Source organism: Leucoraja erinacea, chromosome 12, assembly GCF_028641065.1.
Source record: "Leucoraja erinacea ecotype New England chromosome 12, Leri_hhj_1, whole genome shotgun sequence".
NCBI classification, from domain to species: Eukaryota; Metazoa; Chordata; class Chondrichthyes; order Rajiformes; family Rajidae; genus Leucoraja; species Leucoraja erinaceus.
The window spans coordinates 47,087,766-47,115,646 of record NC_073388.1 but is presented as its reverse complement, the minus strand read 5'-3'; the positions used below and the strand labels follow the sequence as shown (position 1 = coordinate 47,115,646).

Genomic DNA, 27,881 nt, shown 5'->3' with positions numbered 1-27,881 from the left:
GGACCCAACACAGATCCCTGAGGCACCCCACTAGTCACCGGCCTCCAACCTGACAAATAGCCATCCACCATTACTCTCTGGCATGTCCCATTCAGCCACTGTTGAATCCATTTTGCTATTCCACCATTAATACCCAACAATTGAACATTCTTAACCAACCTTCTATGTGGAAACTTGTCAAAGGCCTTACTGAAGTCCATATAGACAACATCCACCGCTTTACCCTCATCAATTTCCCTAGCAACCTCTTCAAAAAATTCAAGAAGATTAGTCAAACATGACCTTCCAGGCACAAATCCATGTTGACTGTTCCTAAACAGACCCTGTTTATCCAGATGCTTATATATATTATCCCTAAGTATCCATTCCATTCATTTTCCCATCTGACGTCAAACTAACAGGTTTACTCTTAGAACCCTTTTTAAACAATTGAACAACATGCGCTGTACGCCAATCCTCCGGCACCATTCCTGTTTCTAATGACATTTGAAATATTTCTGTCATAGCCCCGCTATTTCTACACTAACTTCCCTCAATGGCCTAGGAGATATCCTGTCAGGACCTGAAGACTTATCCACTTTTATATTTTTCAAAAGTGTCAGTACTTCCTCTTCTTTGAATCTCATAGTTTCCATAGCTACTCTACTTGTTTCCCTTACCTCACATAATTCAATATCCTTCTCCTTGGTGAATACCGAAGAAAATAAATTGTTCAATATCTCCCCCACTCTTTTGGCTCTGCAGATAGCTGTCCACTCTGTCTCTCTAATGGACCAATTTTATCCCTCGTTTTGCTATTAATATAGCTGTCGAAACTCTTTGGATTTACTTTCACCCTACTTGCCAAAGCAACCTCATATCTTCTTTTAGCTTTTCTAAATTTATTTCTTAAGATTCTATTTACATTCTTTATACTCCTCAAGCACCTCATTTACTCCATGCTGCCTATAATTATTGTAGATCTCTCTCTTTTTCGGAACCAAGTGTCCAATTTCCCTTGAAAACCATGGCTCTTTCCAATTATTACTATTTCCTTTCAACCGAACAGGGACATAAAGATTCTGTACTCTTAAAATGTCACCTTTAAATGTTCTCCATTTCTCTTCTACATCCTTCCCATAAAACAAAATGTCCCAATTCACTCCTTTTAAATCCTTTTGCATCTCCTCAAAGTTAGCCTTTCTCCAATCAAAAATCTCAACCCTTGGTCCAGTTCTGACCATAGTTATATTGAAACTAATGGTATTGTGATCACTAGACCCGAAGTGCTATGACAACAAGGGAGAAAGCTATGACATCTATGTGTCAGAAAGGGACAGCTATGACACTCCATGACAGCAAGGGAGAAAGGTCATGAACTAAAGAAAGAGCACACATTGGATGTCCTAGAATGGAAAGCCTCATCGAGGGAGCAGATGGGGTGGAGACAGGGGGAGAACAAAGAAGGGAAGAGATTGAACTTATTTTTCACCTGTCACTGTGAGGAATTTGGAGGAGTCACTGTGGTGGATGTTTATGTAAATATGTATTTTGTGTGTTCTGTTGCTTTTTATTGGTACGGCAAATCAAATTCCTTGTATGTTGCAAAACATACTTGGCTAATAAAGTACGATTATGATTATGATAATTATGATTATCTGTTGCAGCACTTACGACATATCCAAGTAGTTGCACGTGTCAAGGGATGGCTTCCATATGTAACGGCCTAGGGCTTCTCACTGTGCCAACGTTCTCTTCCAATTTAGCTGTACTGTAAGTACAATCAAAGCAGTGGACTAACATGTTGGATGACCACAGCAATGTTTACCTCTCACAAAACAATCTTTCCATCACACATCACATGTCCAATATTTGGGAGGGGCCTCAAGTTAACTGGGCATCAAAATGCATGGTTCAAGCTGCAATGGTTGCAAGAGTTAGAATTAAAATAGAATTTAGTGAAGTCATCCAACATACAAAGGTTACCATGTTTGCCATGTATTGGTGATATGTGAGATGACAAAAGCCTTAATGGCATTAATGTGCGGAGGGATCTTGAGGTCCAGGTCAAAAGCCCTGAAAGTGGCAACACAAGAAGTTAGAATGGTAGAGAGGGTGTATAGCATGCTTGTGTTTATTGGCCAGGCGCTATGAGACCCAGTTGCAGGAGAGATACAGAGGCTTTGGAAAGGGTGCAGAGGTTTACCAAGATGATGCCTGGATTAGGAGCTATAAGGTACAAGGAAATTTTATCCAAAGTTGGATTGTTTTCTCTGGAACAGCGGAGTTTAAAAGGAGGCCTGATGGGAGTACATAAAATTATGAGCGATATTGGTCAGGTAGACAATCTAAACCTTTTGCCCAGTGTGGAAATGTCAAAGACTAGAGAGCATAGTTTTAAGGTGAGAGGAGCAACGTTTAAAGGAGATGCTTGGGCAAATGTTTTACACAGAGGGTGGTGGGTGACTGGAAGGTTGGTAAGTAGCAGGTGTAGATAACTGAATGGAAATATAATGCAGAGATGATAAATTATGTTGCTCAGAAAAGATTGGATGCTTATTCTTCCCGGTTGCAAGCTATTCAGCAATGGCAGATAAGAAAATAGAGTTGATATTGTGGAGATTAAGAAGCAGGTGTACAAAAAAATATTGAAAGATGCAAGAACTATAGAGAAATGAAAGTGCAAGATTCTGCTACGAGAATGAGTGGTACCGTGATTGCATTAGAGGCAAGGAAGGTGAGGAATTTCCAAATTGTGATCAGAATTTTGGGTCAACCACGAGATTTGGATGATCGTTGTCCTAGACAATGAAGTTTATCAAGTGGAAACATTTACAACTAGGGGGTGTTTTAGGTATAGACAATAGACAATAGGTGCAGGAGTAGGCCATTCGGCCCCTCTAGCCAGCACCCCCATCCATTGTGATCATGGCTGATAATCCACAATTAGTACCCCGTTCCTGCCTTCTCTGCATATCTCTTGACTGCTATCTTTAAGAGCTGTCTAGCTCTGGCTTGAAGATTCTCTCTCATTCATCTAAATTCCAGTGTATACAAGCCCATCCGCTCCATTCTATCAACATATGACAGTCCGGCCGGCCCGGGAATTAACCTGGCGAACCTGCGCTGCACTTCCTCAATAGCAGGAATGTACTTCCTCAAATTGGAAGACCAAAATTGCACACAATACTCCAGGTGCGGTCTCATAAGGGCCCTGAAAAACTGCAGAAGGACCTCTTTGCTCCTATACTCTACTCCTCTTGTTATGAAGTCCAATATGCCATTTGCTTTCTTCACTGCCTGCTGTACCTGCATGCTTACTTTCATTGACTGATGAACAGGGACCCGCAGATCCTGTTGTACTTCCCCTTTTCCCAACTTGACTCCATTTCGATAGTAATCTGCTTTCCTGTTTTTGCCCACTTACCCAACCTGTCCAAGTCACCTTGCATTATCATAACATCCTCCTCACTGTTCACACTGCCACCTAGCTTTGTGTCATCTGCAAATTTGCTAATGTTACTTTGAATCCCTTCATCTAAATCATTGATGTATATTGTAAATAGCTGCGGTCCCAGCACCGAGCCTTGTGGTACCCCACTAGTCACTGCCTGCCATTCTGAAAGGGACCCGTTAATCCCTGCTCTTTGTTTCCTGTCTGCCAAACAATTTTCTATCCATTTCAGCACTCTACCCCCAATATCATGTGCTCTAATTTTGCCCACTAATCTCCTATGTGGGGCCTTATCAAATGTTTTCTCAAAGTCCAGGTACACTACATCCACTGGCTCTCCCTTGTTCATTTTCCTAGTTACATTCTCAAAAATTTCCAGAAGATTAGTCAAGCATGATTTCCCCTTCTGACCTGGATCGATCCTGCTACTGCTATCCAAATGTGCCGCTATTTCATCTTTTGTAATTGACTCCAGCATCTTCCCCACCACCAATATCAGGCTAACTGGTTTATAATTCCCTGGTTTCTCTCTCCCGCCTTTCCTAAAAAAATGGGATCACATTAGCTACCCTCTAATCCACAGGAACTGATAGAGAAACAAATGATTTAGACTTTACACTTAAGTCTATGGAGATTGCATATTCTGGTTTATATAAAGTGCTGGAGTAACTCAGTGAGTCAGGCAGCATCGCAAGAGAATATGGTGACGTTTTGGTTCGGGTCCCTGCTTCAGATGTACGAGGATGTTGCTTGGACTTGAGGGCCTGAGCTATAGGGAGAGGTTGAGCAGTCTTGGACACTATTCCCTGGAGCGCAGGAGGATGAGAGGTGAACTTGTAGAGGTGTACAAAATCATGAGAGGAATAGATTAGATAGACGACTAGAATAGGGGAATTGAGAACCATGGGACATAGATTTAAGATGAGGGAGCAAAGATTTAATAGGAACTTGAGGGGTTACCTTTTCACACAAAGGTTGTTAGGTGCTTGGAACGAGCTGCCGGAGGAGGTAGTTTAGGCAGGTAATATAGCAAATTTAAGAAACATTTAGACGGGTACATGGATAGGACTGGTTTAGAGGGATATGGGCCAAACACAGACAGTTAAGACTTGTATACATGGGACATGTTGGTCGGTGTGGACAAGTTGAGCCGAAGGGCCTTTCTCCACACTGTGTGACTCTAATATCTCAATTCCTCTGCCCTCATCCATTGAGACTTTTACAATGATGTCAATGTTTGATACAGTTTGACCTGAATAATTCAGAACATTTGCTCCAGATAAGAGCTCCCTGCTGCTAAAAATGTTGTGGTAATAAAATGAAAAATGTATTCAGAATGTTTTTTATCTTTCTCGCCATCTAGAGATATGAATGATAACAACATCACAGCTCTCACAGATGAAATGTTCATTGGATATCCAGGACTGAATGTATTGTAAGTACTTCTACAACAATGACCAATTTAATTAGAGTTTGGAAACTAAAGATGCATATCTTCATGCCAATCGCTAATTTAAAGTGAGCCACTAGAGAGATCAAAGCCAATCGTTTTAAAACAGTACAGAGGCTCCCTGACCAGACTTATGGAAATCCAATTTTATGTAAATCCTTACTAAACATGATGCCACAATTGCTACAATTGTTTCATTTCATCAAATATCTATCATAGTATTATCCGTAATAAAACATAATGCAATATAGTGTGATCGATACATCTTCTAGATGTGCTGGGACACATCCTCAGTGATGTGACCTGGGGTCATCGGGTGTTTCGGGTCTCACAACATCAGACACCCTCGCCCAGGCGACCCAGCCGGGGTTGATCAGGCCCCGACTTGTGTCCCAGCAGCAACCGCCCACGGATCAGCCCTCTTAGTCCAACGCCACCTAGTGGCTTTCTCTGCGGCTTCGCTTGCGGATTGAATGGCCCTCTTCATTGCCAGCCCCGTAATGCCCAACTGGTTGAGGACTTTGCAGAGTGAGCGTCCTGCAAAGCCTCTACAGCCCACCTCTATGGGCTCATAGTGTGTCTTCCAGCCTCTGTCCTGGCACATCTCCACCAGTTCCTGGTACTTTGCGGAGTGATGTTGCTGTGATGAGCTTTCAGAGTGGAAATTTCAGCTGTTTGCCCAGATCGACGTGCAGCTGCCAGTCAGCGGCTGTGTAGAGGAGGCGCGTTGTGGTTGTGGCCGAGGCTTCTCTCCAGCTTTGACAAAAGTAATTGATTTCTTTGGGGTGTGGTGGCGTTTGATGTTACCGATGGCAGTGGCCATGCTCTCAGCAACCACCTTGAGCACCTGGTCATGGCACCACCGATAGCGACCTTCCCCAAGGGACTATTCAGTCATTATTGAACATCATGAAGCATCTATTTTATTGTATCAAAAAACATCCAGATTAGCATTTATCCCTTGGCCTAATCCACATCTCCAAAACACGTTGCCAACTCAGTAACATAAGCAAAGATTTTTCTGCCTTTCAAAGGGGGTTGTTGCATTTTCAGCAGATTCCACAGCAGATCCTGGAAGAGTTATCAAGATCTTATTTCTGTCTCTACCTTCACCAAAGCACGTCAGTAGCACAAGCTGCTGAGTAGATACCATCTAAAATAACTCCTAGGCCATGATAAAGCACAGTGGAGCAGCAGTAGAGGTCCTGCCTTACAGCACCAGAGGCCCGGGATCAATCCTGACTTCGGACGCTGTCTCTACGGAGTGTGTACATTCTGGCGGTGCTGGGCCGAAGGGTTGAATGGCTTACTCCTGCACCTATTATCTATTGTCCCAGTATGGGTTTTATATCTGGGTGCTCCGATTTCTTCCCACATTACAACATGTGAAGGTTTGTAGGTCTACAGAGAAAGGTTGAATAAGTTAGGTCTTTATTCTCTGGAGCGCAGAAGGTTAAGGGGGGACTTGATAGAGGTCTTTAAAATGATGAGAGGGATAGACAGAGTTGATGTGGACAAGCTTTTCCCTTTGAGAATAGGGAAGATTCAAACAAGAGGACATGACTTCAGAATTAAGGGACAGAAGTTTAGGAGTAACATGAGGGGGAACTTCTTTACTCAGAGAGTGGTAGCGGTGTGGAATTAGCTTCCAGTGGAAGTGGTGGAGGCAGGTTCGTTGGTATCATTTAAAAATAAATTGGATAGGCATATGGATGAGAAGGGAATGGAGGGTTATGGTATGGGTGCAGGCAGGTGGGACTAAGGGTAAAAAGTTGTTCGGCACGGACTTGTAGGGCCGAGATGGCCTGTTTCCGTGCTGCAATTGTTATATGTTAATTGGCTTGTGCAAATTGTCCTTAGTGTGTAAGGTACAACCAGTGTACGGTGTGATTGCTGGTCGGCATGGGCTCGATGGGCCGAAGGGTCTGTTTCCACACTCTATCTCTAAACTAAATAAACAAAACTGATTTTGGTAATGTACAATTAGCATGACCGTAAAATTAGACCTCCCGTGATAGGATATGAGAGCACATCCAAGACCCATTCAACTGTCACATAGTGCACTCCATGTGTTGCTCTAACCCTGGATCCTGGCAGTGGTGCACAAAGTTGAAATCCTTATTGGAATAAAAAGATCAACATAATAACGAAGAATTGAATAGTGACCATTTTCAATAGTTTGCACTGTATCCAGGAAAGCTGCTTTTATTCAATTACTTCCTTCACCAAACACCTTGGAAATATTTGGAGTAGAAATAGCAGGAACTATTAAATACAGTGAAGAAAGCGAATGGTGTGTTAGCTTTCATAGCAAAAGGATTTGAGTATAGGAGCAGGGAGGTTCTACTGCAGTTGTACAGGGTCTTGGTGAATCTCTGGAACTCTGCCACAGAGGGTAGTCGAGGCCAGTTCATTGGCTATATTTAAGAGGGAGTTAGATGTGGCCCTTGTGGCTAAGGGGATCAGAGGGTATGGAGAGAAGGCAGGTACGGGATACTGAGTTGGATGATCAGCCATGATCATATTGAATGGTGGTGCAGGCTCGAAGGGCCGAATGGCCTACTCCTGCACCTGATTTCTATGTTTCTATGTTTCTATGTTACAGGGTCTTGGTGAGACCACACCTGGAGTATTGCTTACAGTTTTGGTCTCCTAATCTGAGGAAAGACATTCTTGCCATAGAGGGAGTACAGAGAAGGTTCACCAGACTGATTCCTGGGATGTCAGGACTTTCATATGAAGAAAGACTGGATAGACTTGGCTTGTACTCGCTAGAATTTAGAAGATTGAAGCGGGATCTCATAGAAACTTACAAAATTCTTAAGGTGTTGGACAGGCTAGATACAGGACGATTGTTCCCGATGTTGGGGAAGTCCAGAACAAGGGGTCACAGTTAAGGATAAGGGGGAAGTCTTTTAGGACCGAGATGAGAAAAACATTTTTCACACAGAGAGTGGTAATCTCTGGAATTCTCACCCATAGAAGGTAGTTGAGGCCAGTTCATTGGTTATATTTAGATGTTAGATGTGGCCCTTGTGGCTAAAGGGATCAGGGGGGTATGGAGAGAAGGCAGGTACAGGATACTGAGTTGGTTGATCAGCCATAATCATATTGAATGGCGGTGCAGGCTCGAAGGGCCGAATGGCCTACTCCTGAACCTATTTTCTATGTTTCGATGTTTCTATCATTGATTCATCTGGGACCAAATTAATTAAAAAACTTGATGTTGAAATACAGGGTTTATCTGCCAGTTGGCTTGAATGTTTTTGTCTTTTTTCAGTAGATTTCTGTCTTTTATCCCACAGGAGGTTACAATATAATTTAATTAGTTCCATATCCAAGAAAGCCTTTTGGGGGCTGCACAACTTGACAAAACTGTGAGTATTTAAAGGGTTGATGGCTTATCTCAATTCCATTCCTCCAGACTCTGAGGAACAATAGTTATGATTATCACTGATAGATAATAACATGACTCTATTCTTTATTTGGAGTGTATACTTTTTCCACAAGATTCAGTGTTGAATTTTGCAAAGGTCTTAGGAAATTTTGTGGCAAGCAAGCAGTTAGGCAGAGTGGCACAGCAGTGATGATATTTTTTTCCCCTCACATGGTTCTCAATCCAATTCCAGTTGACAGAATGAGGTCTCCCATCTTTGGTTTAGTTTAGTTTAGAAAAACAGTCCCTTCGGCCCAGAGTCTTTTATCTCTGTTTGCTTTGTTGTTACCTTCTCCCAACTAACAATGATCTGTTCAACATGTTCCTTGATCTCCATTCCCTTTGTCCTGTTTTCATACCTTACACTTCCTTATCTACACAGTTCCTTATCTATGTACCACCCACTCCCCTGACATCAGTATGAAGAAGGGTCTCGACCCGAAACGTCACCCATTCCTTCTCTCCAGAGATGCTGCTGAGTTACTCCAGCATTTTGAATCCATACTAACCATTGATTACCCATTCACACTAGTTCTATGTTATCACAATTTTGCATCCACTTCCTACACATTATTTACATAGGCCGATTAACCTACAAACTTACACATCTTTGGGATGTGAGAGGAAAGCGGAACACCCAGAGAAAACCCACACAGGGAGAACGTATAAACTCTGTAATCATAGCACCCGCAGTCAGGAACGAACCCTAGAGTACTTCCCTCCATAACCCACGTGGGTTTTCTCCGGGTGCTCTGGTTTCCTCCCACAGTCAAAAGACGTAAGGTTTGAAGGCTCTGGTAAAGATTGTAAATTGTCCCTAGTGTGTAGGATAATGTGGGGATTGCTGCTTGGTTGGCTGCAGGGCTTGTTTTTGCGCTGTGACTCTAAACTAAGCTATAAACTAAACTAAGACAAGTTGCTATATGTGAGATAATCCTACGTGTTAATTAGCTGCAGCATTTCATTTGAAACGAGAGCAACTGTACTTCAGAAGTATTTTGTGTTGAGCATTTTGAGCGCTTGTAATATCAACTCCAACCCTTCTTTTCACTCTTTTCCATCAGCCTTCTGAGTCACAACCGAATTACTGTCTTGGAGCCAGGACTTTTCAAAGATCTCCATCATCTTGAGTGGCTGTAAGTTCAGACAGTTCTTTCATGTTCCATGAAATGCTTTTCCTAATATAGTTTTATTATCTTATTTCACACTGCAAATCTCCCAGTTTTAAACACCAGTAGATCTGGCCACAGAGGAATTTGTAAACATTAGATACTAACTCATTTGTAACATGCCAGGCATTTTCAAAGTGATAAGTGATCAGTAATTCAGAGATAGACACAAAATGTGGGAGTAACTCAGCGGGTCAGGCAGCATCTCTGGAGACAATGAATAGGTGACATTTCGATTCAGAACCGTTCTTCTGAAGAAGGGTCTCAACCCAAAACATTACCTATTCCTTGTCTCCAGAGATGCTGCCTGACCCGCTGAGTTAGTCCCATCTATCTTCAGTGCAAACCAACAACTGCAGTTCCTTCGTAGAAATTCACAGACTCCCCGGGAGAACAAAATGTGGAAATCCCACCAAAGATTTTATTGACATCCAGGTTTGTAGGTTAATTGGCTTCAGTAAAGTTGTAAATTGTTCCTAGTGTGTAGGATAGTGCAAGTGTACCAGGTGATTGATGGGCAGTGTGGACTCCGTGGGCCAAAGGGCCTGTTTCCGCGCTGTATCTCTAAAGTCTGAAGTCTACTATATCTGTGAATATATATGCCAGGACTGTAACTTTCCAATCCCAGTCCCATATGAAGATTTCATGATGTAGATTTGCAGGTGATGCCTGAGACTTTATACCTTGCCTCATGTGCATTCTGTTTACAAAACACCAACACATTGATGCTGAGCCAGTCACTTAATATTATTTATCAAGTCTTAGATGCAATATCCTTCCAGCAGTAAACAGAGCAGAGGTCTTCAAACCAAGATGGTGTGAAACCCAATTTGTGAAAAAAGTACAGTTTTAAAGGAAAATGAATGAATGAATGATGTATGCATGAATGAATGATTGAATACATGCATGAATGAATGAATGCATGAATACATGAATGAATGTATGAAGTAATGAATGAATGAATGCATGAATGGATGAATGCATGAATGAATGAATGAATGAATGAATGAATGAATGAATGAATGAATGAATGAATGAATGAAAATAATCTTAATGCTGATTTAGAAAGATGAGGAAAATTATCTTTCCAGAGGGTGGTGAATCTGTGGAATTCATTGCCACAGATGGCCATGGAGGCCAAGTCATCGGGTATTTTTAAGGTGCAGATTGACGGATTCATGATTAGTAAGGGTGTCGGAGGTTATGGGGAGAAGGCAGGAGAATGGGGTTGAGAAGGAGAGATAGATCAGCCATGATTGAATGGCAGAGTAAACTTGATGGGCCAAATGGCCTCATTTTGCTCCTATAACTTATGAACGTGTATGTCATTCCTTTTAAAGACTCAGGTAATTCTGAACCAAATGTTTCCTATTTTCGCCTCTTCAATTTGCAAATTTATCGTTCAACCAATTTCTAATTCTGGCTTTGTACATAGTGTGTGTGGCAGAACGCTGCATTTGTAATTACCGTGGAATGTTTTAGAATTCAGAACGTCATCCAAATTCTCTTTCCATTACAGGATCTTGGACAATAACATGATAAGAAGTGTCACTCAGAAGTCCTTGGCCGGGTTGAATCCTCTCTTCTTCTTGTAAGTAATTCCAAGGTGCTCCTTTTCTTATTGAAATGTTTCACTTGAGAGAAATCTGCAGAATATTCTGTGAGCAAAAAAACAAAGTGCTGGAGGAACACAGCATCTGTGGAAGGAGATGGACAGATGACATTTCTAAAGAAGGGTCCCAACCCGGAACTTCACCTATCCACGCTCTCCAGAGATGCTGCCTGACCTGCTGAGTTACTCCAGCACTTTGTATAGTTTTTCTTTGGTAAACCAGCATCTGCAGTTCCTTGTTTCTAAATTTCTCTTCATTTATTAATTAGAAATTAATTGGCATTCAGCCGCCTAGAATAAAGAGGTTGTGGAGGCCAAGTCAATGGATGTATTTAAGGCGGAGATTGTCATTCTTGGTTAGTTCGGGTATCAGGGGTAGTGGGGAGAAGGCAGGAGAGCGGGGTTGATAGATTAGCCATGATTGAATGGCGGGATAGACTCGATGGGCCAAATGGCCTAATCCTGCTCCTATCATTTATGAACTTATGAACATCTGTGAAAGAGAAACTGTTAACATTTCAGTTAAACCTGAGAAGTTATTGACGAAGATGTTGAATGAGGACATTTGATGGTAAATTGTGTAGCTTCCAGACAAGGTGTTATTCTACATGGATATTTATGATCTTGGGAAAGAATAATTTCATTGAAATGCGTTTTATACAGGAAATGGCAGTCTTCAATAAAAAAACAACTTTTCTTAAAACTGGACAGCTTTTAAATAGTTCTGTGGTAAATGGCATTCATATTCTAAATGCATGTCTAAAGGATGATCGGAAAGCAGCAATTCTGCAGAAGAATGCTCAGCCAATGTTAAATTCAACAGTAAGATCGTATTTTTGTTTAGTAACCATGTGCTGGTCATAGCAACCCAAACTGAGAGACAGATTGCTTTTGGACAGGCTGGTCTGGAGTCCAATTGAAAACCAGGGAATGGAGGACAAAAATTAAATACCAATGGTCTTTGTGAAGAAATAAGGGGAGGATGGGATACTGAGCTTAAAGGAAGTTTTAAAAGGATTTTACTAGCTGACCAGTGGAGATTGGGAATGGAAATGAGGACAACGTGCGATCAGGGAGAAGAAAAGGTTACAGCGAATTTCTGAAGAAAATGGGCAGTCACGGTGACGCAGCGGTAGAGTTGCCGCGAATGTAGCGCTGGAGATCCGGGTTCGATCCCAACCACGGGCGCTGTCTGTACGGAGTTTTACGTTCTCGCCCTGACCTGCGTGGGTTTTCTCCGAGATCTTTGGTTTCCTCCCGCACTCCAAAGACGTGCAGCTTGTAAGTTAATTGGCTTGGTAAATGTAAAGATTGTCCATAGAATGTGTGTAGGATAGTGTTAATGTGCGGGGATCGCTGGTCGGCACGGCCTTTTTCCGCGCTGTATCGTTAAACTAAACTAAAAAAAATAATGGAGTATAGAATACAAGGGATATGGACCACCAATGGAGAGATTCAAACTTTCTTGATGAGTAGAGGGAGCTGACATTCCTCAATCCACGCAGCAGATCTCCCCTACCATTAGCTGGAACAGGCAAAGGAAATCTGAGACATCCAGTCTATATATGGTATTTAAATGAATAGCAAACGCACCAGAAACAGGGTGGTTATATGCCATGCTATTGGAAGCCCACGTCTCCAGCTGAAGGCTGTGGGGGGAAATGTAATTCATTGCATTCACTGCAACATTCCCCATTCCATCAAGAGCAGGATTTAGTATTTCAACTGTGTTCATAACTTGAGTACTTAACAGCGAGAAGAAAAAAAACCTGTTCCTTTTTCAGATATTTGACAAATAATTCATTGGATCATATTCCCAACATCTGTCGTGAGACTCCAAATCTGCGTTGGCTGTAAGTATGAGAGCTCGTGGCGGTGTCATGAAATAATATTTTAAATCCAATCTTATGCTTATATGGATAGGAGATAGAGCATGTAATGGGCTCTGTGAGGGGACGTTTACAGCACATCTTCATGAGTCATTTGCCAGCATCCCCATTCACTCAATTAACTAGTCCTGAAGGAAGTAGTGGCCACAGTTGGCCTGTGGCAGCTAGTGAGAGAGTCGTCATTTTAGTTAATACAGCTTTAGCGTATTGTCACGTGTACCGAGGTACAGTGAATAGTTTCTGTTGCATGCCATCAGGTCAACGGAAAGACACTACATGTAAACCAAGCCATTTACAGAGTTTAGATACATGATAAGGGAATAACGTTTAGTACAAGGTAAAGCCAGCAAAGTACGATCAAGTATAGACCATGGGTCACTAAAGGGGTAGACCATGGTCTATCCTTGATCGTATCGTTCAACACTGCTCTCTAGTTGTTGGTAGGATGATTTAGTTGCCTGACAACAGTTGGGAAGAAACTGGCCCCGAATCTGGAGGTTTGCGTTTTCACACTTCTGTACCTTTTGCCTGGTGGGAGAGGGGAGAAGAGGGAGTGGCCAGGGTGTGACTCATCCTCGATTATGCTGCTGACTTTGCTGAAGCAGCGTGAGGTATAAATGGAGTCAATGGATCGTTTTGCAGAACACCTTCACTCAGCCCACCTGAACCAACCTGATCTCCCGGTTGCTGGACACTTTAATTCTCCTTCCAATTCCCACACAGACCTTTCTGTCCTCGGTCTCCTCCATTGTCAGAGTGAGGCTAAACGCAAATTGGAGGAACAGCATCTCATATTTCGCTTGGGCAGCTTACAGCCCAGGTGTATGAATATTGATTTATCTCACTTCAGGTAGCCCCGGCATTCCCTCTCTCTCTATCCCTCCCTCACCCAAGTCACACTAGCTTCTAATTTTCACCCTACAAACAGCTAACAAAGTCTGAAGAAGGGTTTCGGCCCGAAACATTGCCTATTTCCTTCGCTCCATAGATGCTGCCGCACCCGCTGAGTTTCTCCAGCACTTTTGTCTAACAATGGCCTGTTTCCTTTATCATCGTTACTTTTTTGCATATTTTTCATTCATTGTTCTTTACCTCTCCACATCACCGTCTATATCTCCCGTTTCCCTTATCCCTAACCAGTCTGAAGAAGGGTCTCGACCAGTAACGTCACCCATTCCTTCTCTCCAGAGGTGTTGCCCGTCCCGCTGAGTTACTCCAGCTTTTTGTGTCTATCAATGGAAGGAAGGTTGGTTTATCTGATGGTCTGAGCTGCGTCCACAATATTGTATTGCTTTTGTCTTCGTGACGTTTATAATGATACTGTACAATATATTATTGCTATAGTTATAAATATGTGACTATTAATTGCAATGTTATTATTATTGTGTGGGACTTTAGTTTGGTGTCGCACCACATTGATTGTTGTTCTTCCCAGCAGTTGTTGTGTTGGGGATTTATTTTGTGTAACACAAAAAGTCTCCTCGAGGACACATGGAGACTGCATAATGAGTGCCCTGCTACTATGGTTACCTGTGATGAAAGAAAAGTTAAAAAATCCAACTGTGGCCCGAATCTTAACCTTAGCTCAGAGTGACTGGAGTACTCAACACAAAAAAACCCTGGGTTACAAAATCACAAGAGAGAGCATGAAAACCTCGTCTTCATCTGTCTGTCTGCCTGCCTGCTATCAATGCATCTGTCCATGACTGATTTTGCAGATGACCATCTTAGTGAGGTCACACTGAAATCATATGTGACAGGAACAGAAAATAAAGTAACGGGAACAGAATTGGCCATTCAGTCTATTGTCTACTCCACCATGGTTGAACTGTCTTTCCCTCTCAACCCCATTCTCCTGTCTTCTCCTCATTACCCCTGACACTCACACTTATCAAGAATCTATCAAACTCCGCCTTAAAAATATCTATTGACTTGGCCCCCACAGCCTCATGTGGCAATGAATTCGATAGATTCACCAACCCTCTGATCAAAGAAATTCCTCATTTCCTTTCTAAAGGTACGTCCTTTTATTCTGAGGCTATGTCCTCTGGTCCTAGACTCTCCGACTTGTGGAAACATCTTCTCCACATCCACTCTATCCAGGCCTTTCACTATTCTGTTTGGTTTAATGGAGTGTTCCCCTCATCCTTCTAAATTCCCGTGAGTGCAGGTCCAGCCAAAATTATGAGTGAGCCCTGGGCCATGGAGAAGCTGCCCTGACCCTTCCACATCTTTTGGGACACATCCAATGCAAAACAATAGCATTTTTTTTGTTTTCGAGATAAAGTATTGCTACAGGCCCTTCAGCCCACAGCAACCATTAATCACCAGTTGATATCAGTTCTATGTTATCCCTCCAGCGGGCAATTTACAGAAGCAAATGAATGTACAAACGCGCTCGCCTTTGGGATGTGGGAGGAAACCGGAGCACCCGGAGGAAAGCCACGAGGTCACAGGGAGAACGTACAAACTCATAGTATAATTATACACCGAGTGTTATCAAATGACCACATTTTATTAGCTGGTTTGATATATTATAGCTGTGTACTAGGATATTTAAGTCGAATTTTAATTCTACACGGCCATTATATAATACTCCAGGACTTTCTCTTTCCCAAATGGTTCTGCAACAACCATACACTAATTTCCACAACGTATTAGCCAAAAAATAAGTTAATTAATGTAGGTAAATAACTCAGTGATGGAACACTTGACCCAGAAGCTCCAGAGGTTTTGTTTCGTGCCCTTTGGCTTTGTATACATGAAGGCCTATGGAAAGTGAGTGTGTATTTATATATGTGTGTGCTCTCTCTGTATATAATACATGCATATATATGTGCACAGATAATGCATCTAATATGTGTACTATTTTTGGACACTGTTTACGGATAAAAAAGATTTAATATTCAAGGTATTAGGGTTCACAGGCCTTAAATGGACTGAATGTCTTAAGGGCCTGTCCCACTTTCACGACCTAATTCATGACCTTTTTTTACTCGTGGACATTTTTCATCAGGCTAGAAAAACGCCCCGACCTACTTGATGCCACGACCTACCTACGACTAGCATCACGGCCTGCTAAGACCTACCTACGACCTCCTACGACCTTGTGACGACCCTGCTGCGAGTATGAGTCAAGGGCAAACTCGGCAGAGGTCGTGAATTAGATTGTGAAAGTGGGACAGGGCCTTAAGTGCTTGTAGCAGCTGAAGGAAAACATTCAAAACTAAAATTAAAGTTGGGGGGTAAAGTAAGATTGAATTAAATGTGTTGACATGCACTGAATAACTGTTAATCTCTGCACTTTGTTTCATTCAAAACAGTGATCTGGAAGGGAATAACATTGTCAAAATCGAGAAGACAGCATTGGAGATGTGCACCCGTCTTTCAGTCCTGTGAGTATGACTTGTGTCTCGGTACTATTTTCAACCATGAGGATGGGTATTCTCCCTGTTTTCAGGCAGGAATGGGTCAAGGCCCTTTGCTCAACCTGATCCCTATCTCTGGTCTCTCCACCACTGTAGGCCAGGAAACAAGCAAGCTCTGCTTGAGCTGGAAGCAGGAAGAAGCCAACTTTAAGGGGCAACTCATGGTCCTTTGTCATGTAAAGGAAATTGCCACAATTGTGATGTTTAGTTTGTACCTCCCGCTTCACTCTGGTGCTAAATGGCTCTTAAATGGACCTCTCCAAAAATAAACCTGTTTTACTTATTTTTATTGGGCAAGACATCGGGGGAAGGCCATCAAGACCCAGTGACCATTGAGGCAAAGATGCTATAGGATCTTTGCATTGAGGTTCCCAGTGAGAAGGGGGGGGGGGGGGGGGGGGGGGGGTAGAGCGCAAGAGAGTTGCTTTCAGAGGGGGTGAGGCTGGAGTGGGTAACGGAAGTGGAATGGGTTCAGAGGGGTCGAGATAGTCCAAAGAAGGATCCTGTTCCAAAATGTAACCTAGCCATGTTCTCCAGAGATGCTAGCTGACCTGCCGCATTACTCTAGTACTTTGTATCTTTTTTTGGTAAAGCATGTCCACGAAGAAAAATGTCCACGAGTAAAACATCTGCAGTTCCTTGGAAGTCTGAAGAAGGGTCTCGACCCGAAACCTCACCTATTCATTCGCTCCATAGATTCTGCCTCACCTGCTGAGATTCTGCAGCATTTTCATCTACCTTCGATTTTCCAGCATCTGCAGTTCCGTTTCCACTTAAATCATGTCAGACTTGCAAGGAAGGGTCACATCCCCTCTGAAGTCTGAGACATAACGGCGCAGAAACTGATGTTATTGCTTTCCTCTCTACATTAATGTTTTTAAATCAGATTCATCCGAAAGGACCAGTATTAGGCAATTGAAATGCATGGCATATATTTTCATTTAACATTATGGATTAAATAAGTTTAAAATGTTTAATTCCTACTTTTTTCCCTAAAGGATTCTCCGCAACAATGAAATCCGACATCTGAAAGGGAGTCCGTTTTTGAACCCTTCAGTTATAGTTGAGCTGTAAGTGTGTTTATTTAAACATCTTTAGTACAATTTGTCAAGTTCATTCATTTTAGCAATTTACACAGCTAAAAGAAATAATCGCCATTCCAAATAGTGTCTAAAAAGGTGAACTGTTGAAGAAAAACGATGTGAAGCCTTGGGTATAGGGTTATTTTCTTTCTTATGTTTATTATTGTCACATGCACCGAGGTACAGTGAAAAGCTTTGTTTTTCATGCTATCTGTAGATTGATGATGGATGTGAACCAATCACACATAAGCCAGCATCACTAACTCCACCCCAGTATAACACTTATACTAACACTCATTCCCGGCACTGCCAGTTCGAGCAGCTAGGATGCAATGACAACCTGTCGTCCTCAATGCTGCTAAGTTTCAAGTGCTCATTAAAGATGTGTTTAAATCACACAATGTCTCTGGCTCCTGTATACTATCCAAACAGATCAGATAATCCATACAAAGACTCAAGGGCCTGTCCCATGTGGGCGTCATTTACAAGTCACACAGATGGCAAGCAAAGATTTTGTACATCCCAAAATCCTGGGGCGCCGTGCACGACCGCACGTGACCGCGCAAAGTGCGCACCTTGTGCACATCACGCGCGCGTCGTGCGTCGGGACGCGTAAATGACGCCCAAGTAGGACAGGCCCTACAATCAGTTCAAACTCAAGTACTATAGATGGAGCAAAGCCTACTCAAATTCAGAGTACAGAATATAGTTCGCAGCATTGTTGTGCATCAGTTCCTTCGACAAGTCCGAAATCCTCAATGGGTGAATCAAACATACCCTAACTTGTGGAAGGGCAATTCAGAAGCCTGATAACAGAGGGGAAGAAGCTGGTCCCAAGTCTTGTGGTGCACACTGTCAAGCTTCTGTACCTTCAGCCGGACGGGAGCAGGGAGTAGAAGGAATGACCAGGGTTGGGCAGTCGTTGACTACGTTGGCTACTTCTCCGAGGCTGTGTGAAGTGGGAAGTACGGTCTGTGTGATGGACTGGGCTACATCCACAACTCTCTCATTTTCACAATGAGAATTAAAAATATGATTAGTATTCAAAATGATAGAAGCAATGGATAAATGGATAACAGACAAATAACTTAATTGTATTATGTGATTAGTACATAAAATACATAATGCCAAGGTCTATACTTAAGTGTGGGATGCATAAGGAAGTGGATTTAGAAGCAACTATTCCCTTGTGAAATAGAACTAGTGTACAGGTGACTGATGGTTGGCATGCACTCGGTGGGCCGAAAGGCCTGTTTCCATGATGTATCACTAAATTTAAAAAAAAAGAATGTTTCATTGAAATGGTCCTGTGAGGTAGTGAACCTGTACTTATGATTAGAACACAAAGTGCTGCAATAACTCAGCGGGTCAGGCAGCAACTCTGGAGGACATAGATAGGTGACAATTGGGGTCGGGACCCTACTTCAGTCTGATTCATCGCCTATACATGTCCTCCAGAGATGCTACCCGACCTCCTGAGTTACTGCGGCACTTTGTGTTCTCTGCGAGATTCCATCGTCTGCAGTTCCTTGTGGCCACGCGATCCTAATGATTTTCAGTTTTGTGCTGGCATTCTGCTTTAAAGCAGCATGCCATCAGATGCAATTTTACAAATCTCAGTGTCTACATATTTAGCATAGAACCAAAATTATTTATATGGGTTGCCTTTCTGTTTTAAAGAGACCTGTCTGGAAATATGATTGAAGAAATCCCGCCTACATTTTTCAGAGGTCTTATGTACATGCAGCTGATGTAAGTTACTGAATTTCTGAACATTTATCCTTTTTCTAAAATTCTGATATATATTGTCTTTTATACAATGATTACAATGAGGCCATTTGACCTCTCAAGACTTTCCTTCACTGGTCTGTTATTTCATCAAGCAATTTGAAATATATGTTGTGCTAAATTTCTCCTTGAAACCCCAAATAAATTAAGGAAAACTCCAATAAAATATGTCTGCACCTATATTTTGCTAGTGATGCCAACATCCTGTGATTTATTTTAAAAAAAAAGGCAAAATGTATTTGACGTATTGAAAAAAGAAAGGACAATATTCTTTATTCATTTACAGGATAGTCCATATGTAATGCCTGGTGGGTAATCCAGTTTGGAACTATTCACCTAGAGAGTATTGCTGGAAAATGCACAAGCAGATCTCTGACAAGCAAAAGATTGCTCTCAGCTGGAACTGTGCAATCGCACTCTTGATAGCAAAAAGCACAATGCTGGAGGAACTCAGCAGGCCAGGCAACATCTGTGGAGGGAAATGGACAGATGACATTTCAGGACAGGAGTCTTCTTTAGACAGACTTATAGACCCTGATACAAAATGTCAACTGTAAGGGTAGCGGCAGATTTTTCAGGAAGAAATTAACTCCCTAGCCACGATTGGGTGAGAGATAAGGGGATAAGGGGTACGCATGCAAGCTGCTCAAGACTTTCAGGGCTTCTACTTTAAAACCGCTTGAGCACACAGTTTTTTCATGAATATTTTCTTTATTGTAGATCTAAAACTCTAAGATACACAGAGGTTTTCCGACTTGTTCCAGCAATCTTCTTCAGCGCATTGCTTCATTTACTAGGGAGTTCCTCGTGTCTCCTTGTTCACATGGGGCTTGACATGCTTGACCTGTGGCTCGACATGCTTGACCTGGTCGAAGGATAAACCTTCTCCCTCTCCTGTCCAAAACGAATCCCCAACTAAACTAACATGCAAGCAGTTAAGCTGCATAAACACGCCCCAAGACACGTCATAAAATCCCACCCACATTATAACGGGCTGGCTAATATTTAAAGGAACATGCCATCCACAATGACGTGCAAAACAGGCCAAATGGCCACTACATGTACATTTCTCTCCACAAACGCTGTCTGGTCTGCTGTTTTCCTCCAACATTTTGGGTTTTTTTCACCCAAGATTCCCTCATCTGCAGTCACCTGTGTCTCCAGCACTCTCAATAGGTTGTCACGGCATCAGGAAGGAATGCTCGAAGAAAATGGTTTCTGAAAGGTGACCTGCACTTGTGGAACCATTTCAAAAATTAAAGTGAAATATTTCAAGAGAGAAAGATGCAGATGAAAACATGTCTTTTACAGTATAGGCATTTTCTGGAGCTTTATGGCCAACGACATACAAAAAACCTTTTGGAAACTTTGAAAACCATGCAAATTAGCTATTTTTGGTGTTTCTTTCCAGGAATTTATCAGGTAATCCTATCACCCATTTACATGTGAATCAATTTGATGACCTTACAAATCTCAAGTCCCTGTGAGTACCGTTTATCTTACTTTGGCTTATTGATAGAACACATTTCTAGTTTCTTAATGTTCAATCTCCTTTTTGGTGAGATGACCCAAAACCAGGCTGGCTGTTGGCAGCTAAAATTAGCTACCAATTGTTAAGTTTAATGGTGTGCTGAACCAGGGCTGAACTCCAAGTTTACAAATAAAAATTGTTGGGCTTTGTCTCAGTCTATTTTCCAAGTAATACTTGGGAGTGGTTTGTCGTTGGTGTGATAATCTCTCTTCCAGCACAACTTTTGTGTCTCTCAAGGCAGACAAGGTCCGGCAGTTCTTCTTTCCCAGTGGTAATCTTGACTTGTCTACCCTTGTCACCTAACCGTAGAGGATTGGTGTCATGGTTTACAGCCCAAATAAACTTAAATGTGATTCAATGGGTCAGTGGTTTTTTATTGACACATATACCGATGTACAGTGGCATTCCGTTCAGTAAAGTATTATTATGCATAAGCATGATCTTAGATTAAGTACAAAGTGTACAGTGATAGTCCACTGAGACAATATACATGAGCCGCCAGGAATGACTCTGCCCAGAGTACATTCACTTCGGCAGTGTGTAGGAAGGAACTGCAGCTGCTGGTTGATACCGAAGACAGACACAAAATGCTGGAGTATCTCAGCGGGCCAGGCAGCATCTCTGGAGAAAAGGAATAGGTGATGCTTCAAGTCAAAACCATTCTTCAGAGGCTGAAGAAAGGTTTTGACCAAAAAAGTCACCTATTCCTTTTCTCCAGAGATGCTGCCTGGCCCGCTGAGTTACTCCAGCATTTTGTGTCTGTCTTCACTTCCTTAGTATTCTCTGTTTGTAATGTTTTCTATTGATGTGCATGAATTTTTCATCCCTGACACCTACCTGACTTTGGCTGAGGCCACAACACCTTCCTGAGTCTGGCAATATAATATTCCCTGATTTTTGGTAATCTGACCTGTACACAAACCTAGAATGGTCTTTCAAAGCCTTGTGCTGTTGCAGTGAGACCCCTGCTCTTATACTCCAACACCGTCACAACAAAAATATGTAAAATGTAGTTACCCACTGCTGAAAATCTCTATTCTGTCTGCAAGCACGACCCCCAAACTAGTCCTTTGTCACTTTAAGGACCTGTCCCACTGTATGAGGTAAATCAAGAGTTCTCCCGAGTTTTCCACTGATTCGAACTCGGAGAATGTCCGTAGCGGGTCAGTGGGAGTTCGTGGATGTCCCGTAGTTGCTCCTACCAGTAACGGTAGGTACTCGGGAAATCCGGTAAACTCGTGACGTTTTTTCAACACTGTGAAAAATGTTCACGAGTAAAAAAATACTCGTGATGAAAAAAAATTGTTACTTTTTACTCGTACGAGCCGCTACGAGACATCCACGAACTCCTACCTACCCGCCACGGATATTCTTCGAGTTCGAATCAGGGGAAAACTCGGGAGAACTCTTGAATTACCTCGTACAGTGGGACAGGCCCTTACATTCTATACTTCATTTCCAACATGTTGTCCCTGTTTTTGGCCTCTTCCACTGTTGTAATGAACTACAGGATAAGTTGAGGAACACAAGCACTTTTACAACATTCTCCACACAAAACTAAGCTAAATAATTCCATGTTACGATTCAACAAATCCCACTTTTTTTTTTCTTGATGCACATTTAGTTTTTTTTAATGTCTCACTATCATCCCCTTTTATCTCGCACCATCATTTATTGTTATTATCGGTTTAGTTTATTGTCACGAGGTACAGTCAAATGCTTTTGTTGCGTGCTGAACAGTCAGTGGAAAGACAATACATGATTACAATCGAGCCATTTACAGTGCATAGATACACGATAAGGGAATATCCCCTTCTTTCCAATATTTACAACATCTCTGTTCAAGATTCCTTCTCTTCTACTTTTCCCTTTTTTACTTGATTAAAAAAAAATGCTTCTCTAACTTTTCCCAGTTCTACTCATTTTTCCCAGTTCTACCAACTTTTCCCAGTGCTGGAATATTCAGCGGGTCAGGCAGCATCTGTGGAGGGAATGGACAGACAATATTTTGGTTTGGGACCCTTCTTCAGAAAATGCCTGATCTGCTGCATTCTTCCAAAACTCTTTGTATTACTTTCCCCATGTTGTAGAAGCTCTTGGGGGTCTATGTTTATAGTTCTTGTTGGTTTCCCATTATTTATTCTATTTCCTCTCCCTTGTTCAATAATTTGTTTGCGTCCCTGTCTAAAGGCGATTAGCCTGAACCAGTGAATGTTTCTTTCTTTTGCAGCCGTTACTTGGTCAGCTGAGCATTTTCCAACCTTTTCAGTTTGATTTCAGATTTGCACCATTCATGGCTCTCTGCTTCTCTATGACCCACTGGTTCCTGTTCAGTTCTCTGATCTTTCGCCAATGTTTTATCCATAGTAACACAATGTAACCTTTCCAGTCTAGCAGGTCACAGATCACTTTTAATGACTCCATCAATCCTGCAGCCACTCTCTTTAGAAGTCAAGGCTGTAAGTAGCAAAACAAGAGCGTTTAGTGGCCTGTTAGCTGCATTAATATCTCCAGGTCTTGTCTCCACTAATTTTAATGACTTAATGTCTCTTACTTCATTTGAAATTCGGTCCTTCAAAATCTCCAAATTGTTTATTGTATATTCTATGAAAATGATACAAATATTTTTTTAATTTTTCCGACACTTGCTGATTTCCCATTATACGTTCCCTGGTTCTAAGGGATTCTCTCTTGCTTTCCACATTTTGTAGAAGCTCTTGTGGTCTATGTTTATAGTTCTTCTTGGTTTCTATATTCTATTTTCTCTCCCTTTAACAATATCTGTTCCTGAACTCTGAAAGAGTTCATTTACATTTTTTCTCCCCCCTCTCCATTTTCTTATTTTCTTTTTCATATGTTATTGTCATCCTTTTCAAATCCAAATATGATTTTTCTCGTGTCTTCCAATTCCTAACCAAATTTCTACCCATGACAATAGATTACCACAAATTTTTTTTATGTTCCTTTTGATAGTCTCTTGTATGGAAGCATGTCGAATGTCATCTGTTAGTCCATGAAAATAAGATCCCTTATCTGCCACTTTAACTAGCTTTTCAAAAAATGCAACCAAGTTTATCACAATAATGCATAAACTGGACAAGTCCATAAAACCAAGAAATAATTTGACAGCCATTTGGGTTGATATGCTTCAGTGTGGTACCTGGAAGAGCCAACATTAGCTACCTCCTTACATTTATTTTCCTGCCTTTCAGCTTTTCCTTTTAATTATTTTCACCAAAATATCATCCATTTCCCTTTCAAAAGGTATAATGGATTTGCGTCGACAATCTTTCAGGCAGCACATTCCACGTTTTGGAAAAAAATATTCAGAATAACTAATTATGTAATTCTATAGGCCAATGGTTTCAATTAAGATGTAGAAACAAGGAACTGCAGATACTGGTTCCCCAAACAAGACACATAGTGCTGGAGTAACTCAGCAATGTCAGACAGCGTCTCTGAAGAACATGGATCGGTGACGTTTGGGTCAGGACCTTTCTTTAGTCTGATAATGGGTCCCAACTCGAAACATCACCTATTAATGTTCTCCAGAGATGCTGCCTGACCTGCTGAGTTACTCCAGCACTTTGTGCATAAATTAGGACATTAGTTACTGGCTGACTAACCAATGGAAATAGACTTTGTCATCTTGGTTTTTCAAAAGCTCACCTAATATTGCGTAGCTCCAGTGAGCTACATCTTAATTTTTGTGTACATTTTCTGAAATGTCTGCTCATTACGCCATTTCATGTATCATCTTAGATAATAGAAACATAGAAACATAGAAACATAGAAATTAGGTGCAGGAGTAGGCCATTCGGCCCTTCGAGCCTGCACCGCCATTCAATATGATCATGGCTGATCATCCAACTCAGTATCCCGTACCTGCCTTCTCTCCATACCCCCTGATCCCCTTAGCCACAAGGGCCACATCTAACTCCCTCTTAAATATAGCCAATGAACTGGCCTCAACTACCCTCTGTGGCAGAGAGTTCCAGAGATTCACCACTCTCTGTGTGAAAAAAGTTCTTCTCATCTCGGTTTTTAAAGGATTTCCCCCTTATCCTTAAGAAATAATCCCCACTCGACCTTTCCAATGACTTTGATATTCTTCCTAAATTAGCTAAGTAAGTCATAAATATGTTAATTGGATTTTATAATTAATAACTCCTTCCATTTTTATTTTTCAGAGACTTGGATAACATCGACAGATTGAACATAGAGACCCGAATGTTTAAGAAAGTGGAGAAACTATCATACATGTATGTTAAATGCTTCCAATATAAATATTTCCAGAAAGATAATACACATTATTGTCAAACAATTGGAGTTTATTAATCATCTTGCACTTAAGTTAACTTGTTTTATATATAGGATCTGCAACAGTTTTGGTACTGCCATACAACACTAAACTTAGTAAGTCACAGAGTCTTAATACATAAATTTATAGCCTTGAAACAAACTATTTGGCCCAAAAGGTCTGTAACTGGTATGCATACTCCTCATGTTCTTTCTCCCAGTCCATTTCAGCCAAATCCATTAATATTTTCCTATTTCCCCTTGGAAGCTTGTTCTTAAATACATATCCTATTATTGTCTAGGGAGGGACATCCTTGTGCCCATATCTCTCAGAAGAAACTAAAGGGAATTGTATCCATGTTAGGGTCTCGTATCTACGTCAGGGAATATCCCCATGCAAAATGGTTTTCCTCGGTCAATTCCTTTCATGAGAAAGGAGTGCAATAACAGAATCTCTTTATGTCCATTGAGAAGATAACTATGTTTGACTTAATAACCTGAAGGCTATATGTTTCCCATAGGTATATGTGCACTTACAGGAACTACCCAGTCATTTCCTCAGAGAGATCTATGGATTGGTGTCTTTGCTAAAGTTGTCTATATTTGAGTGCTGCTCGCCTCTCCTTACCAAGAGCATAGTCAAGTGTAAGATGGTCATTCATGGGGAAAGTATAATGTTTACTGCTGGTTTGCATCAGTTCCCGAAGCTGTTAGCCACCCACCTAGCCTCAGATGTCTGTGAGATTTGTTTCCCGTTGAGCTATTTTGGCTTATTCAGAGGACCAGCCCGGTGCAAAATTCTAACCTGCCCCGTTAACCATTAACCCAGCTAATAAGTCTGTCCAGAGGACATATTTCGGCATTTGGCTTGTGAGAGTGTACATGTTATTATTGTGGAAGTGAGCTAATGTTCGAACAGTATGTCTTTGCGGTTCACCTTGCCCAGTTTCTGATTGTAAAACAATCTCAGCTTCCTCAATGTTCTTTTATTGTACTGCCAGTGCCATATTTTATTCATGTCTGCATTGTAGTTCAATTTTTGTTTAGAATATATAATAATATACTCCATTGAAGGCTCAATAAATAAAATTAATTTCCTGCTCCAAATCAGCAATGCAGTACAGAAAGTCCCATGTTCAAACCCAGGGCTGTGATCCTTCCACCAGTGCCAAAAGCAAGGCTGAGACTTTTGCAACTATTTCCCCTGTTCACCTTCTCACCAATATACTTTGCAGCAGCAGTATCATTTCACAAGGTTACCTGTCGGTGCGTTTGTCTCTACAAATGTAAAATCACCAAGGGAGGCTGTGGGAGGTGTGATAATTCAAAGAATCATACAACCATGAACTTCCATGAAGATCAACTCAAGAGGCTCAGGAGACATATATTCAGGGCAAGCAGCAGTCTGATGCTGTCAGATACAAAGAATCATCTCTTGACGAATATGTCAGATTCCATCGGTTGCTCAAGGTGTCAAGTTCTACTGGAAGTAAAGATGTATCAAAGATGCTGCTTAGAATGGGACAAAGTCAGGAGGGAATGACCCAGGGAATCCTCAATGATGACCATTCGCCCCCTGGCATCCGGTTAAACATGGGCAAGGAACCACTTCCTTCAACCGGTTCTCCTGCAAATTGGCCGACAGGAAAGAATAACTGATGGTAGCAAAAGCAAAGGCAGCGTGCTCTGTGCAAGGAACTCAACTTGTCATCACTAAGTTTGACCAGTTAGCGTCACCATTTACAGACCTGGTCAAATTCTGCAAAACGCAAATGCTTGACTGGATCTGTGACAGGCGTTGAGAGGAAGGGCACTCATACTCAAGAGCTCACCTACTGCAATTACATCTGTCCATTCCATAATCCTTGTATGAACAAAGTCCTGAATTTATCTTCAAGACTCCTCACAAATGGTTTTGTAGCTCTTCCATCTTGCTAAAGGAAACCAGTTCATTTTGCATTGTGCAGTTCTTATTTGGAAATTAGTGGTGAAACAGCAGCAGAAACCCATTAGGACACTGCTGCATGATCCTGCACTTGTATAGAGGAATGCAGCTCCTCGAGCATCCAGAATAAAACAGCCATGCATTCTCTCTAGCCACTAGAAGCCACTACTGTGACTGCATTATATCCAATCCACAAGATATGCTGCAGCAGACCTCCAAGGTTTCTCCAAGATCGCCAAAAATCTGCAAATACTACAGTCTAGAATAACATGCAGCCTGTAGCGGATTAAGAAGTTGATTCATCTGCACCCCCCCCCCCATCTTCCCATGGTGCAGAGGGAGATTAAGAAGGGATGAGACAAAGACTTAAGGATTTTGCCTTCCACTACAGTGAGGAGGTGCCTGGTGAACCCCCTGTGGTGGATGTTAATTTGTGTTTACTTCCAAAGGCGTTTTGGGATTTTTACTATATGGAGGAGACAAAGCACTTAAGACTTTTCCTTCCACCACAGTGTCTGAATGCCTGGTGAACTCACTGCGTTGGTGGTTGTTAATTTGTGGGAATTGTGTGTGTTGTCATTTTTACTATATGTAGGACTGCAAGGCAACTAAATTTAGTTTAGTTATGTGTCGGAAGGAACTGCAGATGCTGATTTAAACCGAAGATAGACACAAAATGCTGGAGTAACTCAGTGGGACAGGCAGCATCTCTGGAGAGAAGGAATGGGTAACCTTTCAGGTCGATGCCCTTCTGTCTCGACCCAAAACGTAACCCATTCTTTCTTTCCAGCGATGCTGCCTGTCCCACTGAGTTGCTCC

At 41.8% G+C, this 27,881-nt stretch overlaps 1 protein-coding gene across 1 annotated transcript in view; it reads left to right on the top strand.

Annotated features, from left to right (window-relative positions):
- LOC129702337 (relaxin receptor 2-like) overlaps positions 1-27,881 on the top strand; it is an 88,724-nt gene that overhangs the window by 48,583 nt on the left and 12,260 nt on the right. Inside the window, exons 5-15 of the mRNA XM_055644090.1 lie at positions 1,647-1,752; positions 4,797-4,868; positions 8,189-8,260; positions 9,384-9,455; positions 11,008-11,079; positions 12,885-12,953; positions 16,313-16,384; positions 17,416-17,487; positions 19,180-19,251; positions 20,699-20,770; positions 25,009-25,080. Coding sequence (XP_055500065.1) covers positions 1,647-1,752; positions 4,797-4,868; positions 8,189-8,260; positions 9,384-9,455; positions 11,008-11,079; positions 12,885-12,953; positions 16,313-16,384; positions 17,416-17,487; positions 19,180-19,251; positions 20,699-20,770; positions 25,009-25,080 — 823 coding nt within the window. The remainder of the gene's footprint in view (positions 1-1,646; positions 1,753-4,796; positions 4,869-8,188; positions 8,261-9,383; positions 9,456-11,007; positions 11,080-12,884; positions 12,954-16,312; positions 16,385-17,415; positions 17,488-19,179; positions 19,252-20,698; positions 20,771-25,008; positions 25,081-27,881) is intronic.